This window comes from Spermophilus citellus, assembly GCF_964194105.1.
Source record: "Spermophilus citellus genome assembly, chromosome: 9".
Lineage (NCBI taxonomy): Eukaryota > Metazoa > Chordata > Mammalia > Rodentia > Sciuridae > Spermophilus > Spermophilus citellus.
The window spans coordinates 12,095,731-12,123,661 of record NC_138191.1 but is presented as its reverse complement, the minus strand read 5'-3'; the positions used below and the strand labels follow the sequence as shown (position 1 = coordinate 12,123,661).

At 40.7% G+C, this 27,931-nt stretch overlaps 1 protein-coding gene across 1 annotated transcript; it reads right to left on the bottom strand.

Moving 5' to 3' along the window:
• Positions 1-589: 589 nt before the first annotated feature.
• On the bottom strand, positions 590-27,931 carry LOC308657085 (T-lymphocyte surface antigen Ly-9-like). The gene is made up of 10 exons (XM_081308541.1): positions 27,806-27,931; positions 25,447-25,773; positions 13,554-13,820; positions 12,724-13,059; positions 10,868-11,137; positions 9,321-9,422; positions 8,314-8,367; positions 5,120-5,304; positions 4,044-4,115; positions 590-892 (listed from the first exon to the last, which is right to left on the bottom strand). Exons 1-10 carry the CDS (start codon positions 27,924-27,926, stop codon positions 824-826), a joined length of 1,803 nt encoding a protein of 600 aa, XP_081164667.1. The 5' UTR covers positions 27,927-27,931; the 3' UTR covers positions 590-823.

The following is a 27,931-nucleotide window of genomic DNA, read 5'->3' as shown; positions in this document are numbered from 1 at the left end:
GCAATTCTTTATTCCGGAACTCACCGGCCTCCACACACGCTCTGGGGCAATCCCAGTTCTGCTGCCACCCCATTCACCTACCCCCGAGGCTTTTTTCCAATCTCCTTTGAATCTCAGGAGAACTCAAGGGGAACAAGCAGCAGGAACACCCTAATCCCCGCAGCAATAATCTTCAACCTCCAACTTCCCTAAAACCCCTATTGTCTTAAACCGGGAACGCCCTAAACCCAAGGACCGGGATACTTCCTCAAACCTGATCAGCTCTAAACCCGGATCCGCCTTCCTTGAGCAAGGTCACCTTACATGCAATGTCAACAGCGGAAATCCATTTAACATGGGGTACGCTAGCAAGGAAATTTCGATGGTCATTTCTACTTCGCAATGGCCCTCAGCAGTATACAATATGCACTGTCCTGGACTTTGTTCTTTGCAGTCAACAGTGTATTTTAGAGCTCATTCCATACTAGTATGTTAGTCTTTGCTTTCTTTCCAAGTGGTAGGGTTTATCCCTGCTTGGGTATATTATCATATATTTAACAAGACTCTCACAAAATGGACATTTAGATTATTTTGCACTCTTTATTTTAAATACTATGTGAACATCATTTTATGTAGATCCAAGAAGGAGCCTGTGTCTGAAATAGTAATGGGTTTAGGAGGCCACAGGGGTGAGAAGTAGGGGGAGGGGTCAAACCGAGCATGTCTGAGTCACTGCAGAAAGTCGGATGTGCTTCTATCTGCAGGAACACTGCACTTTTATGAGGTCCAGCTGCTTTTCCAAAATGACGGGGATCCAGGAAAGAGGTGGCGATTCTTTTTCTTTTCAGGTTAAATTTTCATAGGTAGGGATTTCAGGAGACTCAAGACCATCCTGTTGTGGGGGTGGCACCACCTGGGAGCCAAAAGAACACACAAGAATTTGATTAATAAATCCTTTCAAGATTTTGGTTCTCTTTGCCCTGTGCTGATGAGACAGAGGAAGGGAAGGCCAGACTATGGTTGGTCTATGCTGTAGGAGTAGGGTCATGTGGAAGGGCCTAGGTATTGAGCCATCAAGCAAGCACTTATGGAGATTCCTTTAATGGTAAATGCTGTGGGCTGGACTCTCTACAAGGGCAATACTAGACATTTTAGTAGAGAAAATACAGGGGATTAAAAAAATGACAATAAAATGCCTTGCCTTTAAGAAGCTACTGTTGAGTGATCTCAATCTATGCACTAGCTGGAGAAACAAGGGAAACATTTATATGGAGATAATTCAGATAGTAGAGGCTAAGTTCCAAAGTAATGGTCAAGGTCATTCCATCTCCAGGTTCCCAGGGTTCTGAATCCCTTGTCTGAGAGAGCCCAGGGAAGGCTCTGAAGAACAGATGAAATCTGAGGAGGGGGAAGTTAGGTACCAGCAGCAGCTTGGGAATAGCATAGACCTTCCTTGAGATATTGTGCAGAAGAATGTGTCAGAAAACTAAAGCAGGTTTAAGAATTTTCTTGATCAAGTAGGCAATAACGGCCTTAGAAGACCCAGAACTAGAATTCCTGGTCGTGAAAATTCGGAAAGACAGGGATAAATTCTTTCAAAATCTTGGCTGAGAAAATGCATTGATTTCCTCTTACACTGCAAGTGACAGTGGGTTTAGGGGATCCAAGTCTCTGAATGGTGTGAGTGCCATAGAGGAATGAACAAGTGTGGCAACTCATGGTCATTGGGAAACTCAGCAGGAACTAATGACCTTAAAGTCCATGACCTTAAGTTTAACCCGTTTGGACCTAAACACAAAGGACCAGACCAGAGTGGAAAGCAGCTCTGGGAATGCAGAGAATAGAACAGATTTGGCCTGAAGGCCAAAGGTGAAGTCCTTTGCTGGCTAAGCATTCGATCCCAATCTTGGAAGTCAGGATGAGGCAGGTGATGGGTGAACTGAAATGTACATTTGAGCAAGTGTTTACTGAGCACATTGGATCCATCTTTAAAAGTCCGGTTTAAATTTCTTTTTCATGAAAACTTTCTGCAGTAATATCCATTACTTCCCCCACTTCTATTTGGAATGCCACACTTCTCCCTTTTCAGCTGATGGAATCAACTCTATCTGTCTTCTTTTTCTTGTATGTTTTCATACATGTACTTGGGGATAATGATGTCTGTCTCATTCTACTAACTTTCCTTCCCTCATAACCCCCCTTCCCCTCCCTTCCCTTTGCCCTATCTAAAGTTTGTCTATTCCTCCATGCTTCCCCCATCTCCATTGTGAATGAGCATCCTTATATCAGAGAAGACATTCAGCATTTGTTTTTTTGGGATTGGCTTACTTAGCATTATATTCTCCAACTCCATCCATTTGCCTGCAAATGCTACGAATTTATTCTCTTTTAATGTTGAGTAATATTCCATTGTGTATATATACCACATTTTCTTTAGGTTGGATCCACAATTTAGCTATTGTAATTGTGCTGCTATAAACACTGATGTGGCTGTGTCCCTGTAGTATGCTATTTTTTAAGTCCTTTGGGTGTAAATTGAGGAGTGGAATAGCTGGGTCAAACGGTAGTTCCATTCCCAGTTTTCCAAGGAATTTCCATACTGCTTTCCAGATTGGTGGCACCAATTTGCAGTCCCACCAGTAATGTAAGAGTGTGCCCTTTCCCCCACATATTTTTAGTTGTAGACGTGGATGTGTAACCAATGTGATTCTGCAATCTGTATACGGGGTAAAAATGGGAGTTCATAACCCACTTGAATCAAATGTATGAAATATGTCAAGAGCTTTGTAATGTTTTGAACAACTAATAATAAAAAAGAATTAACAAAAAAGAGACTCAATAAATACCTACTGATTGATTCATCAATTACAGAGAAGTAGCATAATTAAAAAAAACTTTTAGAATTTTGTTTTTAAAACTCTTTTTTTGAATGTGTTACAAGGAGGGAATTTGGAGGTGGGGGAAATTTGGAAGCAAAAGCATGAATGGACTCCATGTTTTCAGGAAGGTGAAAATGGAGTGGCTAGCCAGATATGGATCAAAGTTAACTGTTAAGGATTATTCAAGATTTTCTTTAAACTCCTTGTGGTTCTCAGTACTGGAACTTCCAACGACTATCTGTGTGACTGTAGGCCAAATGAGCTTCTCTGAATCTCAGTTCCTTTAGCTCTCAAATGTGGATGACAACATATTTCTAGAGGTGTTACAAAGATCAGAGGTGACAGTGTTTGTTCATGTTTTGTAAACTGTACAGATTAATATAAAAGTAATTATCATCATTATTACTTGAAGGTAAATTCTACCTCGAGGGATCTTTTTAACACTCTAATAAAACCTATGTGTTTGTAGTACATATTCTTGACATAGAATTGTTGGCTAATTTCTAGTTGTTTTGGAAAGTCACTGTTTTGGTGGATTAGGCAGATATAATATAATATATTAATATAATATATATTATAATATTTATTATATTATAATATATATTATTATATATAATAATATAATAGAATAAAATATTATAATATAATAAAATCACATCATATAGGACAGTATTTACATTTACATGTGTGTAGACACATATATAAAACAGTGTTTGTGTTTGTAGTCTCTCATTCTGGTCAAGGTGAAGAATAATCAACATATCAAGATATTATTAAATTGATTGGAAATGTTCAACCTTTATTCACATAGATGCAAATCAGGAATATTTGTTTAAGCACCTTTGTTGCCCCTGGAATATATCAGAGTGATATATAATTGGGTAGAAGCTAAGCTCCTCAGTCATGGAAATCTACAACTTTTAGTTCAAAAGGTCTGAGAAATAGTTTCGTTCTTTCTTTTATTTTTTTTTTTTTTGTACTGAGGATTGGGATTAAACTCAGGACACTTCGCCATTCAGCCTCATCCCCAGCCCTTTTTATTTTTATTTTGAGTCATGGTCTCACTAAGTTGCTGAGGCTGGCTTTGAATTTACAATTCTCCTTCCTCAGTCTCCTGAGTTGCTTATAGGCATATGCTACCACCACTGGCTTTATGGGCTTTGGAAGACAGAAAATTGTTCTCACCTTTTGAGGTTTCTGTACAGAGCAATAGATTGTGGCTGAGTTCTCTTTCTTCTGAGGAATTGGGTTCTTTTCCTACAACAGAACAATGTCAGACTAGTTTTAATTTCCAAAGGAGAGAGAGTTTCACTCTCAACCACTGAGGAGAGAGGACATCCCACCAGGTTCTTGGTTCAGATAAAAGGTGGGAGCTGCTGCGGTTCAGTGGATAGGGCTCCTCGTTCTCCAACTCCTCCCTTATTAACGTCCAAGAATGGAAACTGAGGAGTCAATTTCTGTATTCCAAGGGACCCCAAGGTTTGGTAAACATAGATAGAGCCATGAGTTCCTGTTGGTATATCCCTTGTCCCACATCCAGCCTTGGTCCCCCAGTTTGGAGGAACTCATGATTCTGGATATTAATTAGATGGTCCTAGAAGTGGGTGGAGAAGTGTCACCAGCCATCCGCGGGCTGTATATGGACTGTGTTGCATGTCATAGCCTAGTGAGGGGATAAGTCTGACATTCGGAACTTCCTGTGGCACCCCCACAAAAATAGACCACCTGATGCAGGTGGATGTTCCCCTCAAGCTCTGCCAAAGATCCCACACAGCACCTGAGTTGGGTGTGACCTGCCAAGATTCCAATCAACTTGCTGACTACAAGATATCACAAAGCAAGACTCTGCCCTTGGAACCTTATCCCTGCCGTTGATGTACCCCCTTAAACAAACCACCAGAGCCATCTTTCCTTTGTCTCGTTCCAGAGCACATGTGGACTAGATCTACCAGGGGTTCTGCTTTTGGTAAATATATTTCTATGTTGTTTTTCACTAAATATTTGAGACTTTAAGTTTTCAGATGGCTTATACCCTCCTTGGCAAGAAGAAGAACCCCCCAATGACATGCTGGCTCTCACCCCCATTAGAGAAGGGTGCATTGATCAGAAGGGCTCACCTGCAGATTAAGGACCACTTGTATATACTCCAAATTCTTTCTGACTACAGATCCAACTGCTCTGTCATCTAGAATGACAAGCTCTGCTTGCCCCTCAGTGGCCAAGTCTTGTCCAATGTCTTTCTGAGTGACCGAGTCATTCACCTCATCTTTTTCATTGACAGAATTGTGCATCTGGGTCCTCTCCTCATCCTCTTCAGTCGTGACGCTGCTATTGGAGCTGGTGTCTGAGGGGGGCCTAGACCAAGCCCTGGCAGTTTTCGGGAGAGGGTCCAGCTTCTCATATCCTTGGGAGATCACGGTGTATATGGTGTGGCCAGCCGTGGATTCTGGAGCACAGAAGCGCACCAACCCCTACTGTTCTTTTGCTTCAAGGACTCAACCTGCTTTGCCCCAATGAGGCTGAATGAACTGAAGACTTTTTTCTATCTTCATTTAGGTTTTTCTCCCCTTCTCATTCCTTTCAAGCACTCATTTATTGATTTATCTGATACCCAGTATGACATATGACGTATTCAGCAATTTTTATCAGAGCTTTCTTAGTTGGATAAACCACATCAAGCAGTGGGAGACACTAAGATAAACTACAACTGGTTTTGGAGGAGTCCACTATCTAGTTGTGGTGGTCAGATCCACACATAAGTCAATTAGTGTAAGGCCAGCTCTGACACGTGTCACATGGAAAGGAGCAAAGTGCAGAAGGGAGAGGTGATGACTTGTGGTTAGGAGAACCATGAGGCACTCTCTTGAAGTGGTAGAATAGAGTTTACCTTGAAGTAGGGGCAGGATTTTGCTGAGTGAGAGGGAATTCTTGATGGAGGTAATAATATGATTACAGGAGGTATAAATCTTAGAGAACCCTCACTTTTGGAAAGGGATGATATTCAAAATACTTAATGACTTCAATGGCCTGGGCAGAGTACAATCAGAATGGGCACCTGCTGTGAACAATCAGCATGTCACACCCAGTGAATATCAGCTTTGCCTCTGGACACATTGAATAGCCCATTTGACCTGAATATGGGATAAACATGGCTCACATTTACTAAATGTCGATTTTGTATCAGGTACTGTTCTAAATGCTTTTCATGAGTAAGCTTATCTAAAACTCCATGAGGCACAGACAAGAGCTACGCTTATTTGTTATTTGCAGATGAGAAAAATGGAGCACATAAAGGTTAAGTGTGGGCCCAAGTAAGTGGTAGAGCCAGGATTTGAATGCAAGTAGCCTGGTCTCTGATGTTCTTAACCACTACTCAATACTGCCCCCTAGGGGTTTTGTGTAGGAAAAAAGTAGATAAAGAATGGCTTGTCCCAATACTTAGCAATAATAGTGATTACTATCTATAGAGTGACCAACGTGGGCATCACTCCACTTGATTCACAAGGCAACTCTGGGAGGTAAATGCCTCCATTTCACAACGTAAAGAAACTGAACTTCCCAAGATCACATCGCTGATAAGTAAGAGAGGTAGGGTATAAATACTGGATTCTCTAACCTCAGAACCCATAAACCTGACCACTAGGTTATGTTGCCTTTTAAACAACTGACAAAGGCCATGAGGAGTCATGGGTGGTTTTAGAGTAGGTCAAAGTTGAGCTTTGCAAAGTGGTGAGTAAAAAGTATAGAGAGGAGGGGCTGGGTGCAGTGGCACACTCCTGTAATCCCAGAGGCTCACGAGGCTGAGGCAGAAGGATTGCAAGCTCAAAGCCAACTTCAGCAATTTAGTGAGGCCCTGAGCAATTCAGCAAGACCCTATCTTGAAATGAAAAATTTAAAAAGGACTAGAGAGCGAAATTATAGCATTTGCCAGTAAATGGATGGAGTTGGAGAATATCATGCTAAGTAAAATAAGCAAATCCCATAAAACCAAAGGCCGAATGTTTTCTCTAATATGTGGATGCTAATTCACAATAAGGTGGGGGGCGCTAGGGAAGAATAACTTTACCTTAGATTAGGTAGAGGAAAGTGATGGGTGGGGAGGGAGGGGGTGTGGGGATAGGAAAGATAGTAGAATGAACCAGACATTATTACTGTATGTATATATGTGACTACAACATGTACACTCAGAAAAATGAGAAATTATATCCCATCTGTGTATAATATATCAAAGTGCATAAATGCATTCTACTGTCATGTATAACTAATTAAAACAAATAAAAAATTAATTTTAAAAAAAAGGACTAGGGATGTGGCTCAGTGGTTAAGCACCCTGGGCTCAATTATATATATATATCTCCTGTAAATACATTAAGAGCATCTTAAAGGATTTTGATATACATCATGCTTAGCAGTGATCTCTGTGGGAGACAGACCTGGAAACTGGGGGTTGAGATTTGGAAAGGTATTTACTTTTACCAGTATACCATGTGAATACATGACTTTTAAATTAAAAAAAACCCTCTTTTCAACCAAATAAAAAATTGGGGACAGTGTAAACTAAGGCAGTGGCAGTAACTGTACAGAATTAGACCTTGGAGAGAGGGGAGAGATTGGAGAAGCAAGGGTTCTTGGGGGTTGAAGAGAGGTGCTGGGGGACGGGGGAGGTCAGGAATGATGGTGCTATTCTCAATCCATCTTTACTTCTACTCTTGTTGCAGAATTCAAGGAGGGGGGCCCACTCTGGGTGGAGGGATGAGGGTTCTGTCCTGCCAGATGTGAGGAGGGAGCCAGTGGGAAGATCTATGGTCTAACCTCATTGGCATTTCTTGACCCCATTGAGTTGGTTACACTTTCCTATCAGGAAAGTCTGCCATTGTCTGATGACTTGAGCCCCCAGCCTCCTGTCCCTCTTCCGATTGCATCTCCTTGGGGATACCCACCATGAAGACAAAAGCAGGGGGTGATCGAGTGGGCAGATTTGGGGGGTTCCTTAGTACTCTAGAGCTCTGGAGTTCAAAGTGGAAATTTAGGACATTGTTATTCCATCTGTCCTTTGTTTCTCTACCCCAAGAGTGGAGAAAATAACTCCATCCTCCAGGTAGCCCACATTCAAGTGATGCCAGTCAATGCTCAAAGAACCCGAGAGATCCCAGAGTAATCCTCCTAGCTACAGTGACCATTTCAAAGGGGTCCATCTTGGTTGAGGTTTTTGATTCCAAACCACCCACCTTTAGTTTGTCCCTTCTTAAACTTCAGTGGGCATATGAATCACCTGTGGATCCTGCTAAGATGCAGACTTGTTTTCTGTATTCTGGGGTAGTGCCCAAGACTTGGACAAGCTAACAAACTCCTGGGTGATGCTCACGTTGCCAGTTGGTAGGCCACACTCTCAGCAGCCAGGCTTTGGAGCTTCTATCTCAATCCGGGGCCCCATAGCCTATGTCATTGATATTACCTGGTGGGTCAGATGGGGCCTCAGCTTGGCTGGAACTGGAGGCTGGCACGGAATCTGGGAAACCAAGTTAAAGAAGGTTATCAAGATGGCTGTGTGGAGAGAGATATCTTTGATTCTGTGAGAGTCAATGGAGAGGGGAGAGACTTCTGGGGACACAGACATGGAAGAAACTTTAAGGAAGAGGGTGAACCCTGACATGAGCACAAAACCATGGCAAGAGTTGACCAGAGTTTAGGCTCATCTTCAGCTGAGAGGAAAGCTATGGAGTTTCCTGCCCTCCTTCTGAAAAAGGAGAGATCTAACTCCTCTGTCGTAGCCACTAATAGTAGTTTGCCTGCTCAAAGTAATTCTTTCAGAGGCCTCCCTGTTCTTTTCTGGAAACTCCTTCATTTCTACTTTAATACTAAGATTCTAGAGGGAACTGGCAACTCTAATAGTACATCCCCTCGACTATGGTGATTGGCCCACGGAGCAATCACATGACCTTAGCCTGGCCAATCAGAAATATTTCTGACATTTTTCAAATTGGAACTTTTCTGTGGTGTCCGTTGTTAGTATGTGCGAGGCTGGAAACACCAGTTGTTGTGTGTGGTAAATCTCTGCCCCTCACCTCCACCTTTGCTCTTCAGCTGTCTGTAGTAGGAGATCAAAAAGAAAAACAGGGATGAGAAATGGAGAGCTCAGGTGATTTTTGAGCCTCTGGTAATATTTGTACATTAAGGCCAACTCCATCCTCCTCTTCTCCACAGATTGATTATGTGAGCCCTGGAACAATAAATCATGTTCCCTGCCCCTCCCCACATCCCTTTTAAAGTCTAAGCAACGTTAGTTGGGTTTCGATTATCCTTAACTGAGCGTCTCTACTAAAACTCATCCCCATATCACTTGGAGAAGCGAGGTCTTGGGATGGAAGGGATGAGAAAGGATTATATGAGGACAGAGGGACCTCCAAGGGTCCTAGGGAAATGGACTCATGTTGGTGGATGCCATTAATCTCAGAAACCTACACGATCCTTTTTTCTTCCAAATGTACCAGCTGGAGATGCCCAAGATCAGAAGGATGATAACTGGGGAGAGCCAAATCCAAAAATGTCTTTTTCTCTTAGACCCTTTGAAGAGGAAATGAGTGATATTAGTAAACATAATTACAAAAGAGATCAGAGCAAAACAGAGACAGAACAGGTCAGTGGCCATCTTACCTAACTCTTTAACTCCCATGACATTGCCTAAAATGATTCTTTTCATTCACTTGTTCTATAACCATTTTTTAAAAGTAAGCATTGTTCTAGGTCAGAGATGACAGCAGTACATAAGGCAGATATGCTACCTTTGTAGAAAGATTTATGGCTTGCCCAGTGTCACAGTTTGAAGTATCTGGCCTGGGATTTGAAGGCAGGCTGTCTGTCTAAGAGCTTCCTCCAAGTTCAAGGCCGAAAGAGTCCAGGTTCCTACAGAGCGGAACTCTAGGTTTGTCTGCCAGATATAGCCTGACCCAGTCTCGTGGGATCCTGTGTAGATCTTACCTTTTTTCTGCTTTCCTTTAGGAAACAGGAGAGGATAGAGAGCTCAGAGTTCCAACCTGCCTTTACTGTGTGACCTTGCTCAAGTACCTTATCCTTTCTGAGTCTCAGTTTCTTTGTCTATATACTGGGGAATAATAAGAATACCTGTTTTCTTTGATTCTTGAAAAGATTTTGCAAAATCTCAGAGATCTAGGATAGTGCCTGGTATTTGATAAGACTTACCAGGGTTTCCTTTCTAGTTCCACTCACACAGCCTGTGTTCCTTTATTCTTCCTACACCAGTCAGTTTCCCATCAATCTTGAACTTTTTGCTGTCCAATAGGGTAGACATAAGCCAAATATAAGCCTTTGAAATGTGGCTAGTGTGACTGAGAAACTTTTGCTTATTTAATGTTAATTAATTTAAATTTAAATATTAAAATGGATACTCAATTCCTTCTTTTTTAAATTTTTTTTTAGTTGTAGATGGACCCAATATCTTTACTTATTTTTTTTTAATGTGGTGCTGAGGATCGAACCCAGTGCCTCACACATGTGAGGCAAGTGTTCTTCCACTGAGCTACAATCCCAGCCCTCAATTCCTTCTTGAAAAACCGATCAGTATATTTGGGAAAATTGGCATATGAAAGGTTATTTCTTCAACTGTAAATCTTTTGAAATCTGAAAACAGATCAAATACTTCTGCTGAAAACTTAGCACCAGTATATATATGCATACTGGCTTAAAAAAATAAGACAAAGTAAAAATACAGTAAACTGTCTTGTAAATAATTCCTGTCTTGAATAAACATGAAATGATTATATTTGATATTTGGGTTTGGGGTTAAGTAAAAAACATTATTAAAATTTTTTACTTCTTCTAATGTGGTTATTAGAATATTAAAAATTACACACATTTCTATCAAAATGTGCTGCTCTCGAGGACTCTCACCCTCATTCCCTCACTGATTTTCATAAAGAACTACTTGGAACATAAACTCTCTTGGAACTGAGGCCCCAGGCCCTGTGACCTGAGTAAACAGGAAGAGCAACCTGAACAGATGTTCCCAGACAGAAACTGGCAGGAGCTGTTGCTGACGGGGTTTCTGGCGGTGCATGTGAGGTTGGGGTATTTTTCACCATTTCTCCAGGAGACATTGAGGTGCGAGCTCCCTTGGGATAGAATAGCTCCCTTCTGCATGGGGCTCCATGTGTAAGTCACATTGTTACCACCATCCTCCACTGAGCAGGTCAGGCTGAGCCTGCAGATGTCATCTTCAGTGTGCATGAGGCTCCAGGTGATGTTAGGCTTCTTCAGCCTCCCTGTGGGGGGAGAAAGGCAGAGCCATGAGGAGGGAGGTCTACAGCTTCGTTCATTCAAAACCTATTCATGAAGTTGTGTGTTGACCCTGTGGAGACAGTGCCCCCAGAAGTCACAAGTATTTAGGATCATTCCTAATCACCCAATCATAAGCACATCATTTCCCTTCTGTGGCCCTTGATGGTCAGGTGTAAAATAAGGCAATTAATAAAAGGGGGAAAAAGAAAGAAACCATCTTATTCCATACACTATACCTGTGGAAAGTGAGCAAACCAATCAACACAAATAAATCAATGCTTCCACTCACTTTGAAGGCCCATTAAAGGTTCATTTGAGGTTCTATCATGTAATTTGTCTGCTTACATGAGAGAAGGGATATAGAGAGGTGAGCACAGCACCTAATTCAGAACAAGTGCTCAATAAACATTAGCACATTTAAAATGTTTCTTTTAAATGTTATTTAAAGCTGGGTGTGGTGACATATGCCTGTAATCTCAGTGACTTGGGAGGCTGAGGCAGGAGGATCACAAGTTTGAGACCAGCCTCAGCAATTTAGTAAGACCCTCAACAACTTAGGGAGACCCTGTCAGACTGGGGATGTAGCCCTGTGGTAAAACATGCCCAAAAGAAAAAAATGAAGGGGCTGGGGATGTGGCTCAAGTGGTAGCCCGCTCGCCTGACATGCGTGCAACCCGGGTTCGATCCTCAGCACCACATACAAAACAAAGATGTTGTGTCCGCTGAAAAAAACTAAAAAATAAATATTAAAATATTCTCTCTCTCTCTTTCTTTAAAAAAAGTGAAAATGTTATTTTAAAAAGAAATTTTATTAACTAAATATTAAATTAAATATATTTTAAAATAAAGTTATTTTTAAAAGAAATAGGTTGACGCAGTTCTTAGTCTGTTATTTAATCTTGCTGGTTCTTTTATCATTCGAGTATATGCAATGAACATGGACTTGACCAACTTGTTGCATATTTTAACAGGACAATGGATAGATGATGATTATTTTCATGGGTACCTAGACACCAGTAAACTCAGTGGGGGGCTATGTCAACCATATCTGAATGGTACAGAAGAGTTAACCCATGCAAAATGTCACACTGAGCTCGTATGAGGTCCAGGGCCAAGGGGGAAGAATGTGCATCTGTCTTTCCCACTCAGCAGGGCTGGTGGCCCATCTTCTGGAGCACATAGTGTCTTGGACATCAAGGGTTTCTCCACAGACTCCTCTAATTCTGTCCCAGTCAGTTCTACCATTATTCAAAATGATAATGGTTCACAAAAGTGCAGGTTCCTGGTGCCATCTGAGAACCAACGCAAGAGGACAAGGCCGTTAATGAAAGCTGGGTGGTTGAGGGCTAATGTGAAGAGCAAGGGGCACCTTGATAGGTAGGTTTTGTTCTGCTGCTGGTTGTAATTTCTCCTTTTGTGAATTCACTGGTGTGAACTGAATAGCTGTCCTACTAGTTGGAGGCATTTTGGTACAAAGAGAGGCCTAAGAGAAGGGGTGGGGGGGGCATCAGAGGAGAAACTTCTCAGGGAGAGAAGTTTCACGTGATGGGCGCTCTACCCAGAGACTCACGGTAGACGAGCAGGATGACGTGTTTCATGCTGGTGACTCTGGAGGCCTTTGAGCACACATAGGCATGGTAGGGGCCAGCATCCTCCATCATGAGCTGGCCGATCTTCAGGGAGTAGTCTTGGCTGGAGACCCACACCCTGCTCTCATCAGAACCCTTGGGTGTAACGAGTGGCTCTGCCATTGCTGATCCTTTCCACTCTTTGCTGATACGAGATGTGTTAAACATCCAGACAATGTTCTCTGTGTCTTGACTGGCTGGGAGGGCCAGGGGCAGGGTGACTGGCTCTCCCAGCGTCCCTACCACCGTCTCCCCCATTGTGTTTCCTTTGGAGGTTCCTAGAATTGCAGTCAGAGAAGAGATATTGCAGCTTTAGCTACTTTCCCCACCATCCTTGACCCCCAGCCATCCTGAAGGGGCCTGGGAGTCCTCCTCCTCTACCTCTCTCCCCCAGCTCCTCCTGTGATGTGGCATCCCGGCTGCTTCCCCATAACCACGTGTCTGGCCTGGCTCTTCCCATTGCATACTTGTCTAGTCCTCTTGGCCCTTCTGAGGAGACCACAGGGGACACCTCCACTCAAGCCAAGACCCATCTGGACCCCTCCGTGTACACTGTCTTCTCCCTTGCTCTACTCTTAAGAGTTTCACAGTGTCCTGAGTGTTCCCAAGTCCTGGTAGCCTATTTGAGGCTCTTGAGAGTGGAAACAGAGTTTGGGGGCCTGTCTTCTTCCTTCTCCGTCCCATCTGAGTTCTCCAGGAACCCCGAGGTTTAGATCCCACAGTGGCTAGACTGTTTCTGGCACTCCCTGAAAGGCTTAAGTGGAGCTGTTACCTGCACAGAACTGCAAGGCATGCAGAGGGCGGGAGCTGCTCTGGCTGACTGGATTCCGGGCTGTGCAGGTGTATGACAGGCCTGGATCACAGGGCTTTGGAGAGACAGTGAGGATAGAGCTGCTATAGGATTCAGAAGTACTTGAGGTCCAGCTGAATTGGACACCATTTTCTGTACCATTCACAAAGCACATCAGGGTGATGTTACAGGAAGCATTCTCAGACACAGTTATGGACTTCAGGGCGACTTGAGGCTCCTGCACATGCTCTGCAAGGACAATCACATTGAGAGGACACTCGGATCCCTTCCTCAGCAGGAAAGGACTGACAGAAGAAGCTGGGGGCAGCAGGGAGGCTGACGTTACTTGTTCCAGGGAAGTGTTTTCTGCAGCTTAGGTTGGGTGTTTCTCTTCTGTGCCTCCATAATATCCTCTACAGGTGTTATCATCACGGCTCAAGATGAATAGTAGCCTATTCATGAATTGTAGCCTATTTATATAGATTATTTTTTCTCTCTCCCCTAACCGTATGCAGGCTCCTTTAGGACAGGGACCATGCTTGCATCTGAACATCCAACACCCAGCATGGTCCTTGGAAAATGCTCATGAATGTTTGTTGAATAAATGGATGAATGACCCAGCCCCAATCCTTAGGGAAAGGGGAGCTTAATCTCTAGAATCTGAGTTGTCCATGCCTTTTGGTCTTAATTTAGGACCTGCTGTGTTTCCAGACCTTCTTTCTGATCATCTCCTTCCCATTTATTCCTTCTCCTCTGTTCAACCCATGTGTATATATATGTGTATATGTGTGTGTGCATACATATGCATGTGTGTATATTCTATTTCTTTTTCTTTGAACAGGTAATACATGCATAAAATTGAAAAGATATAAAATGGTAAATAATGAAAGAAAAGTAAGTTCTTTTTTGCCTTCATTCACCTATTTCTTCTCAAGAATTTTTGTCCCTGGAAGCAGTTACTGTTAGTTTCTTGTTGATCTCTACAGAGAATATAAATATACACACAACATTGTCTTTCTCCACAAAAGGGAGACTTTGCAACTATACAAGAGCAATATAAATATATAGGGGGAAAAGCAATAACACAACACTTTCACAAAGCAGAAAGAAATGTGAGCAGTATGAAAAGACAAGGAAAGAAAGGACCACAAGCAATGCAGGTCAACTCAACTTTAGAAGAGGTAATATCTGCAGCAGATGGAATGTCAGATAAAGTATTCAGGATATACATGCTTCAGATGATCTGGAGTCTCAAGGAAGACATTAGACAGCAGAATCAGACAATGAAAGATGACTTTGAAAATGAATTACATAAACAAATCCAAGAAGCAAAAGATCAACTATACAGGGAGATAGAGGTTATAAAAAACAAACAAACAGAAATCCTAGAAATGCAGGAAGCAATAAACCAAATTAAAAACTCAAATGAGAGTACTACCAGCAGAGTAGAAAACTTAGAACATAGAACATCAGACAATGAAGACAAAGTATTTCAACTTGAAAAGAATATAGATAGCTCAGCGAGACTATTAAGAAACCATGAGCAGAACATCCAAGAAATATGGGATAACATAAAGAGACCAACCTTAAGAGTCATTGGGATACAGGAAGGTATAGAGGTCCAAACCAAAGGAATGAGCAATCTGTTCAACGAAATAATATGAGAAAACTTCCCAGACTTGAAGAATGAAACAGAATTCCAAATCCTAGAAGCCTACAGGACACTGAATGTGCATAATCATAAGAGATCCACACCTAGACACATTATAATGAAGATGTCCAACATACAGAATAAGGAGAGAATTTTAAAAGCAACAAGAGAAAGGAAGCAGATTACATTTAGGGGTAAACCAATCAGGATAACAGCTGATCTTTCAACACAGACTCTGAAAGCTAGAAGATCCTGGAACAACATATTTCAAACACTGAAAGAAAATGGGTTCCAACCAAGAATTGTGTGTCCAGCGAAATTAAGCTTCAGGATGGAAGATGAAATTAAAACTTTCCATGATAAACAAAATTAAAAGAATTTGCAGCTAGAAAACCAGCTCTTCAAAACATCCTCGGCAAAACATTACAGGAAGAGGAAATGGAAAATAACAATGAAAACCAACAGCGGGAGGTAGGACAGTAAAGGGGGGAAAATAATCAAAGAGAAAAAACAAATCATGTTAAGTAACATAAATAAACAAATATGGCTGGAAATACAAACCATATCAATAATAACCCTAAATGTTAATGGCTTAAACTCACCAATCAAGAGACACAGGCTAGTAGAATGGATCAAAAAAAAAAAAAAGATCCAACAATATGCTGCCTACAGGAGACACATTTGATAAGAAAAGACATACATAGACTGAAGGTGAAAGGTTGGGAAAAATCATATCACTCATATGGACCTCAGAAAAAAGCAGGAGTGTCCATACTCATATCAAATAAAATAGACTTCAAGCCAAAGTTAATCAAAAGGGATAAAGAAGGACACTACATACTGCTCAAGGGAACCATACACCAACAAAACATAACAGTCATAAATATATATGCCCCAAACAATGGTGCAGCTACGTTCATCAAACAAACTCTTCTCAAGTTCAAGAGTTAAATAGACCACTATACAATAATTAGGGGAGACTTCAACACACCTCTCTCACCATTGGACAGATCTTCCAAACAAAAGTTGAATAAAGAAACTATAGAACTCAATAATACAATTAATAACCTAGACTTAATTGACATATATAGAATATACCGCCCAACATTAAGCAGTTACACTTTTTTCTCAGCAGCACATGGATCCTTCTCAAAATAGATCATATACTATGTCACAGGGCAATTATTAGAAATTATAAAGGAGTAGAGATAATACCATGCATCCTATCTGATCATAATGGAATGAAATTGGAAATCAACGATAAAAGAAGGAAGGAAAAATCATGCATCACTTGGAGAATGAACAATAGGTTACTGAATGATCAATGGGTTACAGAAGACATCAAGGAGGAAATTAAAAAATTCTTAGAGATAAATGAAAACACAGACAAAACATATCGGAATCTATGGGGTACACTGAAAGCAGTTCTAAGAGGAAAATTCATTGCTTGGAAACATGCAATGGAGGAAGGATAGCATCTTCAACAAATGGTGCTGGGAAAATTGGAAATCCATATGCAACAAAATGAAATTGAATCCCTTTCTCTTGCCATCCACAAAAGTTAACTCAAAATGGATCAAGGAGCTAGATATCAAATCAGAGATGCTGCGTCTGATAGAAGAAAAAGTTGGCTCCGATCTACATATAGTGGGGTCGGGCTCCAAATTCCTTAATAGGACGCCCATAGCCCAAGAGTTAATAACAAGAATAAACAAATGGGACTTACTTAAACTAAAAAGTTTTTTCTCAGCAAGGGAAACAATAAAAGAGGTAAATAGAGAGCCTACATCCTGGGAACAAATTTTTACCCCTCACACCTCAGATAGAGCCCTAATATCCAGAATGTACAAAGAACTAAAAAAATTAAACAATAAGATAGCAAATAACCCAATCAACAAATGGGCCAAGGACCTGAACAGACACTTCTCAGAGGAGGACATACAATCAATCAACAAGTACATGAAAAAATGCTCACCATCTCTAGCAATCAGAGAAATGCAAATCAAAACCACCCTAAGATACCATCTCACTCCAGTAAGATTGGCAGCCATTATGAAGTCAAACAACAAGTGCTGGTGAGGATGTGGGGAAAAGGGTACACTTGTACACTGCTGGTGGGACTGCAAAATGGTGAGGCCAATTTGGAAAGCAGTATGGAGATTCCTGGGAAAGCTGGGAATGGAACCACCATTTGACCCAGCTATCGCCCTTCTCGGACTATTCCCTGAGGACCTTAAAAGAGCGCACTATAGGGATACGGCCACATCAATGATTATAGCGACACAATTCACAATAGCTAGATTGTGGAACCAACCTAGATGCCCTTAAATAGATGAATGGATAAAAAAATGTGGCATCTATACACAATGGAGTATTATGCAGCACTAAGAAATGACAAAATCATAGAATTTGCAGGGAAATGGATGGCATTAGAGCAGATTATGCTAAGTGAAGCTAGCCAAGCCCTAAAAAACAAATGCCAAATGTCTTCTTTGATATAAAGAGAGCAACTAAGAACAGATCAGGAAGGAAGAGCATGAGGAAAAGACTAACAGTAAACAAAGACGAATGGGGGAGAGAAAGGGAGAGAGAAGGGAAAGCATATGGAAATGGTAGGAGACCTTCAATGATACACAAAATTATAAGAGGTTATGAGGGGCAAGGGGGAGGGGGGAAAAAGGGGAGAGAATTGAACAACAGCAGAGGAGGTAGAGAGGGAAGATGGGAGGGGAGAGGAGGGGAGGGGGGATAGTAGGGGATAGGAAAGGTAGCAGAATACAACAGTCACTAATATGCCATTATGTAATAATGTGAGTATGTAACAGTTGTGATTCTGCAATCTGTATTTGGGGTAAAAATTGGAGTCCAAAACCCAATTGAGTCTAATGTATGAAAGATGATATATCATGAGCTCTGTAATGTTTTGAACAATCAATAAAAAAAATACAAAAAGAAAAAAACAACAACAAATAAATGATCTCACACTTCATCTCAAAACCCTAGAAAAAGAAGAGCAAAACAACAGCAAAAGTAGTAGAAGACAAGAAATAATTAAAATGAGAGCTGAAATCAATGAAATTGAAACAAAAGAAACAATTGAAAAAATTGACAAAACTAAAAGTTGGTTCTTTGAAAAAATAAATAAGATCGACAGATCCTTAGCCATACTAATGAAGAGAAGAAGAGAGAGAACTCATATTACTAGCATACGGGATGAAAAAGGCAATATCACAACAGACACTTCAGAAATACAGAAGATAATTAGAAATTATTTTGAATCCTTATACTCCAATAAAATAGAAGATAGTGAAGGCAAAGATAAATTTCTTAAGTCTTATGATCTGCCCAGATTGAGTCAGGAGGATATATAAAACCTAAACAGACCAATATCAAGTGAGGAAATAGAAGAAGCCATCAAAAGACTACCAAATAAGAAAAGCCCAGACCTGGATGGGTATACAGCAGAGTTTTACAAAACCTTTAAAGAAGAACTAATACCAATACTTTTAAAGCTATTTCAGGAAATAGAAAAAGAGGGAGAACTTCCAAATTCATTCTACGAGGCCAACATCACCCTGATTCCTAAACCAGACAAAGACACTTCAAAGAAAGAAAACTTCAGACCAATATCTCTAATGAACATAGATGCAAAAATCCTCAATAAAATTCTCGCAAATCGGATACAGAAACATATCAAAAAGATCGTGCATCATGATCAAGTAGGATTCATCCCTGGGATGCAAGGCTGGTTCAATATACGGAAATCAATAAATGTTATTCATCACATCAATAGACTTAAAGATAAGAACCATATGATCATCTCGATAGATGCAGAAAAAGCATTCAACAAAGTACAGCATCCCTTTATGTTCAAAACTCTAGAAAAACTAGGGATAACAGGAACATACCTCAATATTGTAAAAGCTATCTATGCTAAGCCTCAGGCTAGCATCATTCTGAACGGAGAAAAATTGAAGGCATTCCCTCTAAAATCTGGAACAATACAGGAATGCCCTCTCTCACCACTTCTGTTCAACATAGTTCTTGAAACACTGTCCAGAGCAATTAGACAGACGAAAGAAACTAAAGGCATAAAAATAGGAAAAGAAGAACTTAAATTATCACTATTTGCAAATGACATGATTCTATACCTAGCAGACCCAAAAGGGTCTACAAAGAAACTACTAGAGCTAATAAATGAATTCAGCAAAGTGGCAGGATATAAAATCAACACGCATAAATCAAAGGCATTCCTGTATATCAGCGACAAAACTTCTGAAATGGAAATGAGGACAACCACCCCATTCACAATATCCTCAAAAAAAAAAATACTTGGGAATCAACCTAACAAAAGAGGTGAAAGACTTATACAATGAAAACTATAGAACCCTAATAGAAGAAGACCTTAGAAGATGGAAAAATATACCCTGTTCATGGATAGGCAGAACTAACATCATCAAAATGGCAATATTACCAAAAGTTCTCTATAGGTTTAATGCAATGCCAATCAAAATCCCAACAGCATTTCTTGTAGAAATAGATAAAGCAATCATGAAATTCATATGGGAAAATAAAAGACCCAGAATAGCAAAAACAACTCTAAGCAGGAAGTGTGAATCAGGCGGTATAGCGATACCAGATTTCAAACTATACTACAGAGCAATTGTAACAAAAACAGCATGGTACTGGTACCAAAACAGGTGGGTGGGCTAATGGTACAGAATAGAGGACACAGAGACCAATCCACAAAATTACAACAACTATCTTATATTTGATAAAGGGGCTAAAAGCATGCAATGGAGGAAGGATAGCATCTTCAACAAATGGTGCTGGGAAAACTGGAAATCCATGTGCAACAAAATGAAACTGAATCCCTTTCTCTCGCCATGCACAAAGGTTAACTCAAAATGGATCAAAGAGCTTGATATCAAATCAGAGACTCTGCGTCTGATAGAAGAAAAAGTTGGCTCCAATCTACATATTGTGGGGTCGGGCTCCAAATTCCTTAATAGGACACCCATAGCACAAGAGTTAATAACAAGAATCAACAAATGGGACTTACTCAAACTAAAAATTTTTTTTTCTCAGCAAGAGAAACAATAAGAGAGGTAAATACTGAGCCTACATCCTGGGAACAAATTTTTACCCCTCACACTTCAGATAGAGCCCTAATATCCAGAATATACAAAGAACTAAAAAAATTAAACAATAAGAAAACAAATAACCCAATCAACAAATAGGCCAAGGACCTGAACAGACACTTCTCAGAGGAGGACATAAAATCAATCAATAAGTACATGAAAAAATGCTCACCATCTCTAGCAATCAGAGAAATGCAAATCAAAACCACCCTAAGATACCATCTCACTCCAGTAAGATTGGCAGCCATTATAAAGTCAAACAATAACAAGTGCTGGCGAGGATGTGGGGTAAAGGGTACACTTGCACATTGCTGGTGGGAATGCAAATTGGTGAGGCCAATTTGGAAAGCAGTATGGAGATTCCTTGGAAAGCTGGGAATGGAACCACCATTTGACCCAGCTATTCCCCTTCTCGGACTATTCCCTAAAGACCTTAAAAGAGCTTACTATAGGGATACTGCTACATTGATGTTCATAGCAGCACAATTCACAATAACTATACTGTGAAACCAACCTAGATGCCCTTTAATAGATGAATGGATAAAAAATGTGGCATTTATACACAATGAAGTATTACTCTGCACTAAAAAATGACAAAATAGTGGAATTTGCAGGGAAATTGATGGCATTAGAGCAGATTATGCTAAGTGAAGCTAGCCAATCCCTAAAAAACAAATGCCAAATGTCTTCTTTGATATAAGGAGAGCAACTAAGAACAGAGCAGGGAGGAAGAGCATGAGAAGAAGATTAACATTAAACAGGGACGAGAGGTGGGAGGGAAAGGGAGAGAGAAAGGAAATTGCATGGAAATGGTAGGAGATCCTCATTGTTATACAAAATTACATATAAGAGGAAGTGAGGGGAAAGGGAAAAAAACAAGGGAGAGAAATGAATTACAGTAGATGGGGTAGAGAGAGAAGATGGGAGGGGAGGGGAGGGGAGGGGTGATAGTAGAGGATAGGAAAGGCAACATAATACAACAGTCACTAGTATTGCAGTATGTAAAAACGTGGATGTGTAACCAATGTTATTCTGCAATCTGTATTTGGGATAAAAATGGGAGTTCATAACCCACTTGAATCAAATGTATGAAATATGATATGTCAAGAGCTTTGTAATGTTTTGAACAACCAATGATAAAAATTTAAAAAATTCCAAATATACACACAATATATAAAATGTAATATATTGTATAATTTTACATTATAAATATATACTATATAATGCATATTGTATAATATATACACATAAATATATATAGTAGTCTTGTATAATATATATTTATATATAATGTATATAAATATATATTTATATCTATAATATATATATATATATATTTATATTATACATACCTATATATAATAGTGTAAAATAGTGTAATATAACACTCTCTGAAACCTTTTAAAAAATTAATAATAAGCTGGATGCAGTGGTACTTTCTTGTAATCCCAGCTACCTAGGCTGAGGCAGGAGGATTGCAAATTGGAAGCCAGACTGGGTAACTAAGTTGCAAGATCATGTCTAAAAATAACTGAATACAAAATATAAAAGGGCTGGTGGTGAGGGGTGTAGCTAGGTAGTAGAGAGCTTGCCTAGCATGCTTGAGGCCCTGGATTCAATCTGAAAAAAATAATACCTCTTGGAAATTGTATGTCAGCACATAATGAATTGGTTCATTCTAGTTCTGTTAACTATATAGAATTCTATTTCCTGAATATATGAAGAGTATCTCACAAATCAATAAAATGGTCAACTACCTGATGGAAAGTGTTATGACGTGAATCATAAACCTTCAAAGTCCATATGTTGAAGTCCTAAACTTCAGTACCTCAGAATGTTACTGTATTTGGAGCTATGTCTGTACTTAGACAGTGCGATGATTGAATTAAAAGGGGCCATTAGGGTGGGCCATAATTGAATGACTGTATACTTACAAGAAGGAGAAATTAGGACAAGAGGACAGACGACAGTCATTTGGGGACATAGAGCAAAGATGGCCATCTTCAAGCTAAGGAGAGACCTCAGAAGAAATCAAGCCTGCTGACATTTTGACTGGCCTCCAGAATTGTAAGAAAATGCATTTCTATTTTTTTTGGGGGGGGCAGTACTGGGGATTGAACTTAGGGGCACTCAACCCCTGAGCCACATCCCCAACTCTATTTTGTATTTAGAGATAGGGTCTCACTGAGTTGCGTAAATTGCTGAGGCTGGCCTTGAACTCTCCATCCTCCTGCCTCAGCCTCCTGAGCTGCTGGGATTATAGGCATGCGCCCCTGTGTCCAGCTACATTTCTGTTAACTACTCCGTTTGTAGTAGGTTGTTTTGGAAACAAAACAAATACAGATTTGGATACCGGAAGAAGGAGGGTGCTGGTGTAACAAATACCAAAAAATATAGAAATATAGAAAGTGACTTGGGATCTGATTAATGGTAAAGACTCGAAGAATTTTGAGGATCATGTTAGGAAAAGCCCGGATTGTATTAAAGAGGCTTTTGGTAGAAATATAGATGTTTAAGGGATTCTGCCGAGGGCTTGGAAAGAAAACAAGAGAGCTGTAGGAAAATCTTCTATTATCCTAGAGCTACTTATGAGTCATCCTGAATGGAATTTTGGTGGAAATATAAATACTTAAGGTGCTTCTGGTGAGGTCTCAGACAGAAATGAGGAATATGTTTGTGGAAACTAGGGGACATAAAGTGGCCTGTGCCACTTGGCTGAATTGTGTTTGAGTCTTTTGTGGAAAACAGAAAGTTTTAATGACTAACATGGGTATTTAGCTGAGGATAAAACAAATATTATTTTAGAAATAATATATTTACTTATCTAAGTAAAATATTGAAGGTACTTCATGTATCAGTACCTGCTGTTTACACAAAATGTCAGAGGAAAGAGATACCTTGAAGAAGGAATTATTACACAAGATGAAACCAGATACTTGAAGATTTGGGAAATTTTCAGCTATTCATATTGCAAAAATTAAGAAAGTGTGTTTGGAGGAAACACAGCATGTGGCTGGACAATGCTTGCTTAATAGGTTATGAGAGTGACTTATGGATCCAATCAACTACATAGAAATGTTGTGTTATATTCTGGATCTGGAATGTCCCCAAAAGCTCACGTGCTGAAGGCTTGTCCCTGATCTGATTGAGCTGTTGGGAAGGGTGGAAGCTTGACTGGAAGAGGTGGGCCACTGGGGGTGTGTCTCTGAAGAGTTTATTTTGTTCCTGCATTCTTCATCCCAGCCCCTCTCTGCTTCCTGGTCAGCAGGAGGAGAGCACCGCCACAGCTTCCTTGCCTCACCACAAGCTCACAGCAGCGGGGGCCAAGTGACTGATATCTCTGAAACCATGAGCCAAAAACAAAACACAAAAAAACCACCCCCCCAAAAAAAACCCCCTTTCCTCCTTTAAGTTGTTTTTCTTGGGTGTTTTGGCACGTGCCACAAGCTTGGACTGAGGGGACAGTTACAGGACAAACAAAGGAAGGCTGTCAGACTTCTGAACGAAGTCAATAGAACTCGACTGTAGTAAGGAAAAGAATAACACCAAAGTTCAGAGGTTGTCAGAGCTGCCACTGTCACCAGAGGCCTAGAGGACACAGGCCTGGGATAGGGTTGGGCAGTTTTCTTCTTGATGCCCAGGGCCACGGGGATGGGGCGGTCACCCCCGTGGGCCTAGAGCATGAAGCCAAGGAGGATTGTTCTTTAGCCTTAAAATTTAATGGAAATTGCCCTGCTGGATTTCAGACTTGCTTGGGACCAGTAACCCCTTTCTACTTTCCATTTTTTCTCTTTCAAACGGTAGTCAGTCCTATGATATCCCAACATGTTTTTTTTTTGGAAGTAGTTAACTTGTTTCACAGGTTCACAACCACAGAGGAATTTTGCCTCAGGATGAATAGTACCTCAAGTCTCATTCATACCCCATTTCAATGATATTCAGATGAGATTTTGGATTTAGAGTTGATGCTGGAATGGGTTAAGACTTAAGGGGCTGTTCAGACAGGGTGCGTGTATTTTGCATATGAGAAGGACATGAATTTTGGGGGACCAGAGGCCAGAGTTGTTAGGACTGAATCTGTCCTCCCCAACTTCATGTTAAAGTTCTCATACCAGTATCTCAGAATGTGACTGCATTTGGACATGGGGCTTTTAAAAAGGCAGTTATGTTAAAATGGGGTTGTTGGGGTGAGCCTTAATACAAAATGACTAGTGTCCTTATGTGAAGAGGAGATTAGGAAACGGACAACAAAGAAGAACTCCTATATGAGGACAAAGTGAAAGGGCAGCCATCTAAGAGCCAAGGAGGCCTCAGGAAATATCTAGCAACATAAAAAAAAAATGCATACACTTTTTAAGTCAGCAACTTGCCTCCACGAATATATCCCTGTTTTCAGTAATTTTTTTGTTTTTGTTGGATGACCAGTTTTATTTGGGTTTCAGAGATCACAGTCCATAGATGGCAGTCTCCCTTGCTCTGGGCCTGAGGGGAGGCAATACATCATGGGGGAAAGGCCAGTGGAGTCAGCAAGCAGAAGGAGTAGGAGGTGAAGCAGGGGATGCATCCTCACACGGCAGACCCCAGTGACCCACTTCCTTTAGCCACATGTCACCTGCCTACAGTTAACAACTAGTCAGTCTGTTCAAACTAGAGTGGACTGATTAGATACAGCTCTCATAATTTAATAATTTCACCTCTGAATACTTCTGCATTAACAGAGGCATTTGGGGGATACCTCATGTCCAAACTGTAGCAATCCTATAGATTTTCTTTCAGAATATAACCCACTCACATACACATGAAAAGAAAGATAGGTCCACAGGAATATTCATTAAAGTAGTGTTTATCAGAGGAAACGATTTGGAAATGATCTAAATGTTTACAAGTAAGAGATCGGTTACATAAATTATGGCAATTTTAAAACACGTAAGGATTTTATGGTTATGTTTTCCACTCTTGATATCATTGTCTATGGAATTGGGTTAAAATGATCAATATAGTGGTCATATTTATCCTAGAGAGACAAATAAATCTGTTTTTAAAAACAAAAGGTCAAAATCCACACAAGCTCTCTAGAACTCACCATAGACGTGCAGGATGAATTCCTTCTTAGAGGTGACTCTAGAATTCTTTCGGTTTATTTGAGCTTTGTAGGATCCTTCATCGTTCTGGGTTAGGTGTCTCATGTACAAGGAGTAGCTTCCACTGATGTTTATTCGGCTCTCATAGCTTTTGACCAAAAAGATCGGATGTGTTCCAGGATGTGCTAAGACAAGAGCTTCACCAGGACCAGTCCAGACAATGTTTTCAATCTCCGTGTCTACTGAGATGTTTAGGGGGAAGATCACGGACCCCCCGAGGATCCCTGACACCACCATTGAGGTTGAGTCTTTTTCAGAGGCTCCTAGTCCTGCAGAGACAGAAGAAGGTCTTAGAGGAGCAGCTGGACTCCCCAAGCCAGCCTTCATTCACTCATCAACAAACATGCTTCAGGCAAAAATGCTAGATGTGAGAAAATGAAACGAGATTCCTTTTTTAGGTCCAGTGCCTAACAAAGTCATTCATTCATTCCCCGAACACTTTCCCCCATGAAAGTAGCTACAGCAACCAGAAAAAACAGAACTTTTATGTTTCTGTCCCAACAGGGGAATCAGCCTTGTGACTTTGGGTGCATTTCAGAATTTTTCTGAGAATCAAGTTTATTTATCTACAGGATTGAAGGGCTCCAGTCTGCATCACCTTCCTCAAGGAATATGGTAAAAATTAAATGAAAGCAGTTGCTGTGAATTGGAAAGAATGGGTAAAGTTCTTTTAAAAACAATCTGAGTAGATGGATGCCTAGTGGGATGGTGAGAAGGATAGGCGAGTGGTATAAGGGTAGAATCTAGGTGGGAGGCCTGTGAGTGCTCATTGCAAAATCTTTTCAATTTATCTGAGTGTTTGAAAATTTTCATAACCGAGTGTTGGGAATAAAATGAGTTTCCTCACCTCTGTCTCAGCCTACCTTTCCTCTCATCGTCCGGGGGATCTCAGACGGACTTTGTCTAAGTCTGGGTGTTAGGAATAATTAATATCATTGATGCAGGCTCCTGATTTTATCATTTTAGGGAAGAAGCATATTTCTGATAAAACCTGGTTTCCAAGGCTGACCAGAGCCTGGCATTTGGCTAGTGCAGCTCATTTTCTCCTAGATACCTTATAGACATCTGCTGTATGGCCTACCCTGGGTTCCCAGAGCTCTGGGTTTCTCAGGCTCCGCCAGAACTCTGGAAATTGTAGACAAAATCAGGTAGGTTCAAGACCCAGGCTATTCCAGGAATTCTAGGTAGAAAAATACATAGAAGACAGAGAAAGAGGGGAGGCACAAATATATTGTGGAGGGGAGGAAGGAGGATGAGACGAACTCTGAAAACCCAGCGGCTTCAGAATATATCTTTATTGACAGACAAGGAGCTAAAATTTAAAGAAATTAATCATTTCTATCTTGGAAGCCCAGAAGATGCTGGGTCTTGGCTGGGTGCATATAACCCACTTTAAATTCATATCTTCTCACATTAAAGCCTCATAGGCTGTCAGAAGAGGGAGCAGGATGTGGGTTTCACAGAACAGTGCCATGTAGCTCCTAGCATAGTGACAACATCACTTTTTTTGAACAGTACCATTTGACCAATACAAAAGGAGGGTTCAAAGATTGTAATAACTATATATGACTTACCCATCCCTTAATTGCTTTCAAAGAATGTACAAAACAGTAATTATCACAACAACAATCATAGCTTCCACCAAGCACTTTATATATATCATCATAAATCCTCCTGGGTTGCTGGGATTACAGGCATTACCACCATGCCCAGCCCAAAAGTTGGGACTTGATGGAGAGGAAGAATGTGGGGGAAAAAAGGTTATCCAGACAGAGGCTACCTTGCTCAGGGTCCCTGACCACCTCCAGATTCTCAGTGAAGTCTTAGTAGTACAGGATATGTGGGAAACAAGACAGGAAGTGGAAAGAAGGTCTATCAGTGGTGACCCCTCTTTAGGGAATTGCCAGGTGGTTTTTCATCAGCAGAACTTCCCTGCATCTTTTGGTGGATGTATCCACACTGTACCAGAAACAAAATCATAACTCATAACTTAGCATTTCTCATAACTTAGCATTTCTTGGCAGGAAATGTGAGGGTGAGAAGAACTAGTTTGAGCCCAGAGTTGTTTGAGACTGGGGCTAGGAAAATCGCCTCTTTATGGTGTGTGAATGCACACGCACGCGCGCGCGCACACACACACACACACACACAGAACTCAAAATAAAGTGGAATCCGCAGAGTAATCACCACAAGGAGGTGAGTTTCTTGATTTTTATCAAATGAGAATCTTTCAGGCAGGAAATGTTACAAGCCTCCAAGGAATTCCACCAACAGGTGATGGTTGCCGTAATGTGGACTTACCCACAAACAGGAAGAGGAGAGAGGTCCATAGCACAGAACATATTTGTGGCTGACTCTCTTGTGGTTTATCGAAGAACACTCCTACAGCCCAGTTGTCCGCATGATTCTCTGGGCCCTCCATGACCG